This window comes from Cebus imitator, unplaced genomic scaffold (assembly GCF_001604975.1).
Source record: "Cebus imitator isolate Cc_AM_T3 unplaced genomic scaffold, Cebus_imitator-1.0 Scaffold682, whole genome shotgun sequence".
NCBI lineage: Eukaryota > Metazoa > Chordata > Mammalia > Primates > Cebidae > Cebus > Cebus imitator.
In genome coordinates this window covers 257,618-266,788 of record NW_016107997.1, presented here as the reverse complement: position 1 = coordinate 266,788, position 9,171 = coordinate 257,618, and the positions used below count along the sequence as shown (strand labels likewise).

General features: G+C 44.6%; 1 protein-coding gene across 1 annotated transcript in view; it reads left to right on the top strand.

Annotated features, from left to right (window-relative positions):
• Positions 1–9,171, top strand: part of THEGL (theg spermatid protein like) — a 66,350-nt gene continuing 57,179 nt past the window's right edge. The window contains exon 1 of the mRNA XM_017518492.2: positions 1–589. Within this exon, the coding sequence (XP_017373981.1) occupies positions 94–589 (496 nt within the window). The 5' untranslated portion in view covers positions 1–93. The remainder of the gene's footprint in view (positions 590–9,171) is intronic.

Genomic DNA, 9,171 nt, shown 5'->3' with positions numbered 1-9,171 from the left:
TGGCATCCCGGTAGCAGCGCTTGGGAAGCAAACTGCGCCTGGGCAGCCAGCCGGGAGGGTGAACGCCGCGTGCGACAGAATCTTCTGGCGCGAATGGAGAACCAAGAGTTTTTAGGTTCGTCTCCGCCGTCCGAGGTGATCGATGGGCAGGACTCAACAGAAATACCCACTTGCTCTGAAGTCGTCCAGAAGCCCATTGTGCTCAGGATTCTCGACACTCACAGCGACCTTGGGGAGTACGAGAATGCCGAGGAACCCGAGAATGGCGAGGAGCCCGAGAAGATCAGGGAACAAGACCAGCCAGACGACTCCGAGCAATGTGATGAACCCTACGAGTCCTTTGAGCCCCACGCGCCTTATGCGCCCCACGAGCCCCGGGATTCCTGTGCACCCTACGAACTCCATGAACCCCGTGCAGCCCCCAAACTCCTCAAGGCCCGTGAGTCCCGCCAGGCCCGCAAAACCCGTGAGCCCCGCAAGCTCTGCGAGGCCACGGAAACCGTGTTGCTTCCCAGCGCCGCAGCAATGACCTCTCCATCTCTGATCACCAGAGTCCCGCCACGGCCTCCTCAGCTGTCTTTCCTGGGCGGTAGGTGTTCCTCTTCCCACGTCTTCTCCCCTGCTCCTCCCTTCCTTCATTCCCTACGCGCTGAGCAACCACGCCCCATCTAGAACGGGGGTCCTAGGGTGGAGGTTTGCATGCAAGAGCTTGCCTTATTGAAAGGAACTCGTGTCATTTGCCTGTGGCTTCACAACCATCAGTCCTTGGGTTTCAAGGGACTCGGATGGGAAATTGATACGCTGATAATGAGGGAAACATACTCTCTTCCACTGCCACCTGGTGAGCTATCGTCATCTCCTTTTGAAGCCTTTCTTTATTCGCCTCTACAGTTAGTCATTGCAATCCCCTGGGTCACATTTAGAATATAACCCTTATTAGAGCACTTGAGATCTTGTATTTCACCATTCGTCTTTCTCCTCAACTCAAGGGAATGATCCTTGAAGGGAGAATATTTTCGTCGGTGTTTGGCGTGTGGTCGCATGTGGAAAACATTCATTGAGCAAGTATTCGAAGAGTATGCATCTACAAAGTGCTCAGGATATGCTCAATCCTCACCACATTCACAAGATAACAGAGCAGATGGGACTTGGGTATAAACATCCTTGCTCTGACCCCACCAGCTCTTTTATGACCCCTCACTAATGACCCAACCCAAAACAATTATTTGTCCTCATTAGGCGGCCAGTCTTTTGGGAGACCAATTTTTATCTCATGTTCTGACTCCTTCTTACCCAGCCTCGATTCCATGGTCTGCCATCGCAATTGCCTCCTTAGGTCTTCCACCACTCCACTGGCTCTCTGGTTATTCACCATACTTCTGACAAAACCCCCAACCCTGGTTAAAGCCAGCCATCCATCTACTCCCTTCCTACACCTCAGCAGTTGACTCTTGCTGGGCAAAATGGCACAGTCATAACATCTGGTTTATTTCCGTTTCAGCTCACTTTATTCCCTGAGTAGGTTAGTTTTCCCAGTCTCTGAAGTGATGACTAACTGCCTTCTTTACTCTCCTCTAAACTTCACACCTTTGACCCCTACCTCAGTTGAAGACTTTTCCACATTCTTTATTGAGAAAATAGAAGTGATCAGTCATGAAATCCCTTATTTTCTTACCGTGGATCTATTGTTTTACCCGCATCTGTACCCAGGAATTCCGCCTTTTCTCATATTTCAGGGAAGAACTGTGCTTTTTAAAAAATAATAAATAAAAAGCAAAATCCTTCACTTAGGCTATAGATACCACTCTCTTATCTCCTGAAGAATTTTCTTCCTGCAGTTATCCTGTCTCTCTCCTACAACATTAATTTCTCCCTTTCTAATTAATCAGTTCCGTGAGCACATACATACTCTAGAATCTTCCATCTTGAAATAACTCTTGACCCCATGTCTTTTTCAGACACTCCCCTTCCATCAGCATTACCACCACCACTCTGCTGTACTTCATTGCAAATCTTGTTAAAAGAGTTGCCTCCACTCACTGACTCCATTTCTTCACCTCTCATTCTCAACACATTTGGTTAGGCTTCTTTTCTCCATTCTCCCAAAACTGCTCTAGTTTATTGCTTTTCTCTATGCTGCCACTCCTATCATCATGCATGGAGATTTCAGATCCACTTGGATGATCCGGTTTGCTTATCGGTTCTTCGACCTCATCACTTGGAAAGATCTTGTCCTTCACCCCATCATAGGCACCCACTATCAAAGCCATTGTTAATTGCTGTACCATTTCCAGAATATTTCAAGCACTCTAATCTCTAACCATGTCTTAGCTTTCCAGCTCACTCCTCTATGAACCCCCATCAAATTTTCAGCTTCAGAGGGACTTCTAATCCACTGATCCTACTAACTTTTCATTATATATCACTATCTTATGTCCTGCTGTCTCTCCTCACCTTATATTCCATGGACTAACAATGGAATCACTCCCTTGATCCTCTCTCCTTCTGTCATTCTTGCCTTGTTAAATCCAATTCTTGCCTGCACTTGGAATAACAGATAATGGCAAGAGTCAGGCAAACAGCTATGCCAAGTATGCTAACCGACCTTTAAATCCATGCCCTTGAACTTCATGTGGGCTCTCAGTGCTGCTTGCCAGTCATACTGTATTTCCCCAGTCAGTTCATTTTCCAGCTGTCCCAGAAATTATGGTGAGTGCTCTTTCCTCAAACCTTCTGCATCCTTTCCTCCTTGCTCTTAGCTGGTGATTTCACTTTTTTTCTTCACTGAGAATAGAATTCTGAAAGAGCTTCATATCTTTCCACCATGAAATCTGCCAAACTACCAGCATCTATATATATGTACTCTACTTTTTTTCCTGTTAATAATGGATGAACTGTCCTCGCTCCTATTAAAGGCCACTCCCTCAATCTATATGTTGGATTTCAATTCTGTCTTTTTTTCTTCTTCTTTTTTTAAATTGCACTTTAGGTTCTGGGGTTCATGTGCAGATCATGCAGGATTGTTGCATAGGTACATACATGGCAGGTGGTTTGCTGCCTCCAACCCCCCATCACCTATATCTGGTATGTCTCCCCATGTTATCCCTCCCCACCCTCCCCACTCCCTGCTGTCTCTCCCCTGGCTCCCACAACAGACCCCAGTGTGTGATGCTCCCCTCCCTGTGTCCATGTGTTCTCATTGTTCAACACCCACCTATGAATGAGAACATACGGTGTTTGATTTTCTGTTCTTGGTTAGTTTGCTGAGAATGATGGTTTCCAGATTCATCCATGTCACTACAAAAGACACAAATTCATCATTTTTTATGGCTGTGTAGTATTCCATGGTGTATATGTGCCACATTTGCTTTGTCCAGTCTATCATTGATGGGCATTTGGGTTGGTTCCAGGTCTTTGCTATTGTAAACAGTGCTACATTGAACATACGTGTGCATGTGTCTTTATAATACAATGATTTATAATCCCTTGAGTATATGCCCAGTAATGAGATTGTTGGGTCAAATGGAATTTCTATTTCTAGATCCTTGTCAATTCTCTCTAACTTCTTTAAGCTCTTTGCTCCTAAAATTAGCCTCTCTCCCGCATCATTGTATTCTCCTCTACTGGATCATTCCCATCAGCATACAAACATGTGCAATGGACTGGGCGTGGTGGGTCTCACCTGTAATCCCAGCACTTTGCGAGGCCAAGGTAGAAGGACTAGTTGAGGCTGGAATTCAAAACCAGCCTGAGCAACATAGTGAGACCTTGTTTCTAAAAAAAAAAAAAAAAAAAGAAAAAGAGGAAAAAAACCCCACCACCACCACCACAACAAAATAAACCTGTAGTCCCAGCTACTGTAGACTGAGGCAGGAGGATTACCTCAGGCTCAGCAGTTCAAGGCTACAGCGAGATATGATCATGCCACTGCATTCCAGCCTGGGCAACAGAACAGGATCTTGTCTCAAAAACAAAAACAAAATCCAACTAACCAAACAACAGCAACAACAAAATCCACAGTAAATCTTATCTTAAAACAAACAAACAAACAAAAAAAACCCAAATCTTCCCTGAACCCCATGTGCCTACCCAGGTACCAGGATTTCTTTGCTCTGCTTTAGAGGAAAAATTTATCGTTTGAATCACCTGTAAGTCATTGTTTCCATGTCCTTTTTCCCCCTTTTTAAGAACCACTTAAATTAAGCTTTCATCCCCTCCATTTGGCTGCAGTGGCTTTTGTTGAAGTCACAATGGTCTGTGCCTTGTAAGAGTCAATGGCTAATTCTTCATTTTCATCTTACTCATCTGACACATTCACCTCTTATTTTCTTAGAAGTCTTTCTTTACATGACTTCTGGGATGCCTCTACCTCCATTGTCCTACCTCACTGATTGTTCTTAGTCAGTTTCCTTTGCTGAATTCTCCTCTTCCTAGCCTTTAGGTTGAAGTGACCAAGGGCTTAGTCCTCTCAGATTCTTCTAGAACTTTCCTTATTCCCTGTGTGAGGTCATCAGTTCCATGGCCTTAACTATATCCTGGTAACTTCCCAAATTATCTCTAACCTCAGTTTTTCCCCTAAACTCGAGTTTCATAACAAGTTGTTGATTTATCATCCCTGCTTGAATATCAATTTAGCCTGTAAATTGGATTACATTTGATTACCAAATCCAATGGTTTCTTCTCTATCTTTAGCATTGTCAAAAAGATTCAGAGTTAATACCCATAACGTGCCCACCACTGAACTCTTACTGAAGCAGCCAAATGTGCCCTTCCCTCATTGTTTCCCATTTCCACAAATGGCACTGCCATTTATTTGTCCAGGTGCCCAAAAACCTTGGCATCATTCTTGATGCCTGCTTTTCTCTTACACCCAGACTTTAAACTATTAGCAAATTGTGACTTTGAGCTGTGTCCTAACTATGGCCATTTCTTAACATTTAAAATGTCATCACCTTTATAAGCCAATATCATCTCTTGCCTGGTCCACTGCAGTAGCCTCCAGCTGGGCTCTTGTCTCGCACTATCCCCGGTTCATTGTACCTACAGTGGTCACAGAAGTCCCTTAGAGCATAAATTACATGCAGTTCTCTTGCTCCCTGTGGGTAACCCCCCATATGGGTACCCAGGAAGGAGAACTAAGCAGAATCCTGGCATAATTAAGGCCTGAAGAATATCTCAGTTTACAGTGTTACTACTCAGTTATTTCATTTTATATAATCCTTTATATAATCATATATTAGTGTATAGAATTAGGGCTTGGAGAATATCTCAGTTTATAGTGTTACTACTTAGTTATTTCCCTTTATATAATCCTATATATATAATCATATGTTAGTTCATAGAATGAGTGCCTAAAGAATATCTTACCACTCAGTTATTTACACATATATATGTGTGTATATATACATATATATATATATATATATATATATATATATATAGACTATATCTTAGTTGCTAATAAGTTATATCTTAGTGGATATATATAACTATATTTTAGTTCATAATCGGAGGAATGCCTAGAGTAGACACAGTACAGAGCATGAATTAAGGAATAAGCAGCTTATAGTTAGAGGAATGTCTGGAGCAGACACAGTACAGACTATGATTTAAGGGAAAAACAGTTATACCAGGACAAGAATCCAGGGCCCAGGTGGCAGCATTCAGTATCATAAAGATACCCGCTGTATGGCAGGCTTGAGGCAAGAGTCACTCCTCCTGATAAAGGAGTTGTAGGACCTTGCTCTAGTTCTTGTGGAAGGCTGTCCTCAGACTGGTAATCCCTCGAGCATCGAGGGCTCAAAACCCATCTGGATAATTGCACCTTGGTGACTGTGAACTTTATCAGCTCTTGTTACTGTGCTGCTCGAAAAGCATTTCCCTATAGAACTCATTGGAAGCTGCCAGCAGGTGGCGTAGACCCTGACAGCTCTGTCACTGCTATGTGACTTAAAGCATACTCCTATAAATCTTAGTAGCTTGCCCATACATAGAGGTATTGCACACTGCACCCTCCTCACTGTGCACAGCCCACCTCCATGCCTCAGTGACCTAATAGGGGTGGACCCCTTACTGCACATGGCCCTTGCCTCGATGACCTAATGGGAATGGACCCCTTGCTGCGCACTGTCCACCCCCTCGCCTAGATGACTTAATGGGGGTGGACCCCTTGTTTTATTGCTCACGACCCTATTACTATCCTTAAAGATGATTTCACTCACTGCCCTGCCCCTAACCTACGCACAATAATTGCACACGCTTCTGGACACTTGGGGCCTTGCCTGACTCCACGTATAGGTGGCATGGCCCCCGGAGCCCAGCTGTGTTTTCCTTGTACTTCTGTGTCCAGTCTCTTTATTTCTCGGATCCTATGCCTCAGCACAGCATAAAGGACACCACACAACCCCGTGGGCCTTCAGCCCTACACTCTCAGCCTTCCAGCGTGAGTTCTCACCTCAGGTTATATGTACTCTAAGGCAGGGATCCCCAACATTTTTGGCACCAGGGACGCGTTTGTGGAAGACAGTTTTTTCTTGGGGTTGAGGGAACTGCCCCACCTCAGATTGATCTATCAGGCATTAGTTGGATTTTCATAAGGAGTCCGCAACCTAGATCCCTCACATGCGCATGCGCAGTTCACAGTAGAGCGTGTGTTGGCTGTGAGTATCTAATGCCACCACTGATCTGTCAAGAGGCGGAGTTCAGACTGTAATGCTTGCTCTCCTGCCACTCACCTCCTGCTGTGCAGCTGGGTTCCTAACGGGCCACGCACGGAACCAGTCCACAGCCTGGGGGTTGAGGACTCCTGCTCTAAAGTCCTCAGCAGGCCTACTAGGTCCCACTTGATCTGAGCCGCTCACTAACCTCACCTTGAACTTGACCTGATGTCCATGACATCATATTCTACCACTCTCCTGTGGGTTTTTGCTCTGCACGCACATGGGCATCCTTGCTGTGAGGTCAGGATCATGTCACTTGCTTTTTCCTCTGCCAGGGCACTCTTCCTTCAAATACTTGTCATCTCCTTTTCATGGGGTACCAAGAAGACCATTATTTGGCCTGCTTATTTTCTTTGAGACACTTCTCTGACTGTATGATATATCTATGTGTTTAATTGTTTACATTAAGCTCTTACGAAGGAAGGACTTTTGTCTTCCATCCTCAGTGCCTCAAGCTTGCGTGGAACAAGTCAGGCATTATTGTTGAATGAAAGATCTCTTTGAACTCTGTGTTACCAAATCCAATGGTTTCTTCTCTATCCTTAGCATTGTCAAAACGATTCAGAATTAATACCCATAAAGCTCTTAGAACAGATGTGGTACATAGTAAGTGCTCCGTAGATGTTACTGCTACTACTACTAGTAGTAATAGTGTTTTAGTGTTTATTATTATTATTTTGAGATGGAGTTGAGTCTTGCTCTGTTGCCCAGGCTGGAGTGTAGTGGCACGATCTTAGCTCACTGAAACCTGCACCTCCTGGGTTCAAGTGATTCTCCTGTCTCAGCCTCCTGAGTAGCTGGGATTATAGGCACGCGCCACCATGCCTGGCTAATTTTTGTATTTTTAGTAGACATGGGGTTTCACCATGTTGGCCAGGTTGGTCTCGAACTCTTGATCTTAGGTAATCCACCTGCATCAGCCTCCCAAAGTGCTGGGATTACAGGTGTGCACCACCATGCCCGGCCAATGTGTTAGTATTATTATCTCATTAGACCTCTTGGCAGCATTTAACACAACTGACTACTTCCTTCTCGTGGCCTCCATGACACCACAGTCTCCTGGTTTAGCATTCACCTGACTGGTTGCTCCTTCTCAGGCTCCTTTGCTGAGCCCTCCCTAAATTCTTGATTTCTAACAGGCTCTATACTGACCCCTTTTAAAAAAGTGTACACTTTTACCCCTAGGTGGTCATAACCACACTCATGAGTTTAGCATTTTTATGCTGCTGCCTTCTAATTTTTTTTTTGTACAAACTGTAAGAAATGGCATTAATGCCTTCTAAATTTTTATATTCTCTGTCTCCTCTGAGTCTGACACTTATATATTCAACTGCCTACTGGACATCTCCATTTGAATTTATCATGTGCTTCCCAAATGGACTATACTTTCTTTTTTTTTTAGAGAATATACTAAGTAATGGACTATGCTTTTAAACAGAAATCTTGATTTCCCTTCTGGCCTTGGTCTTCCTTCAGTAGCTGGGACTCTTCCCCATCTGAGACAATATCGTGAAGTTGCTCAAGCCAAAGAAAATCTATTCTTCTTCCATTCTTCTTGCCTCACCTTCAAGTACACCGCACCCAATGAAAGTTCTATCAGTTTTATCTCAAGAATACTTCCTGAATTTGGCGGGGCGTGGTGGCTTACGCCTGTAATCCCAGCACTTTGGGAGGCCAAGGCAGGTGGATCACCTAAGGTTCGGAGTTTGAGACTAGCCTGACCAACATGGAGAAACCCGGTCTCTACTAAAAACACAAAATTAGCTGGGCGTGGTGGCATGTGCCTGCAATCCCAGCTATTTGGGAGGCTGAGGCAAAAGAATCACTTAAACCGGGGAGGCCGATGTTGCGGTGAGTTGAGATCATGCCACTGCACTCCAGCTTGGGCAATAAGAATGCAACTCCATCTCCAAAAAAAGATAAATAAAAAAAAGAATACTTCCTGAATTTATTGATTTCTGCTGCGAACACACTCACTCCAATTGTGGTCACTTCTCACCTGGATTTCTACATGAGTTTCCTGACAAGTCTGCCTGCTTCTACTGTCGTCCCCTGTAGCCCCATGACTCTTGCAGCCAGAGTGGGTATTTTAAAAATGAATCAGATCACATCTTTCCCTGATAGTCCTTCCTGTGGCTTCCCAACGCTCTTAGAATAAATCCAAGCTTCCTGCAGCAGTGTGTAGGCTCCATGGGCTCTCTGACGTCATCCCTACCACTCACCCTCCTGCTCACCGAGCCTCAGTCATACTGGCTTCCTTTCTGTTCCTCCAAAAGGCGAACCCCTATACTTGCCCTGCTTCAGAGTCTGCATTTGTGGTCTCTGCTAAAAATACAAAAATTAGCTGGGCCTGTAATCCCAGCTACTCAGGAGGCTGAGGCAGGAGAATCGCTTGAACCCAGGAGATGGAGGTTTCAGTGAGCCAAGATTGTGCCTCTGTACTCCAGCCTGG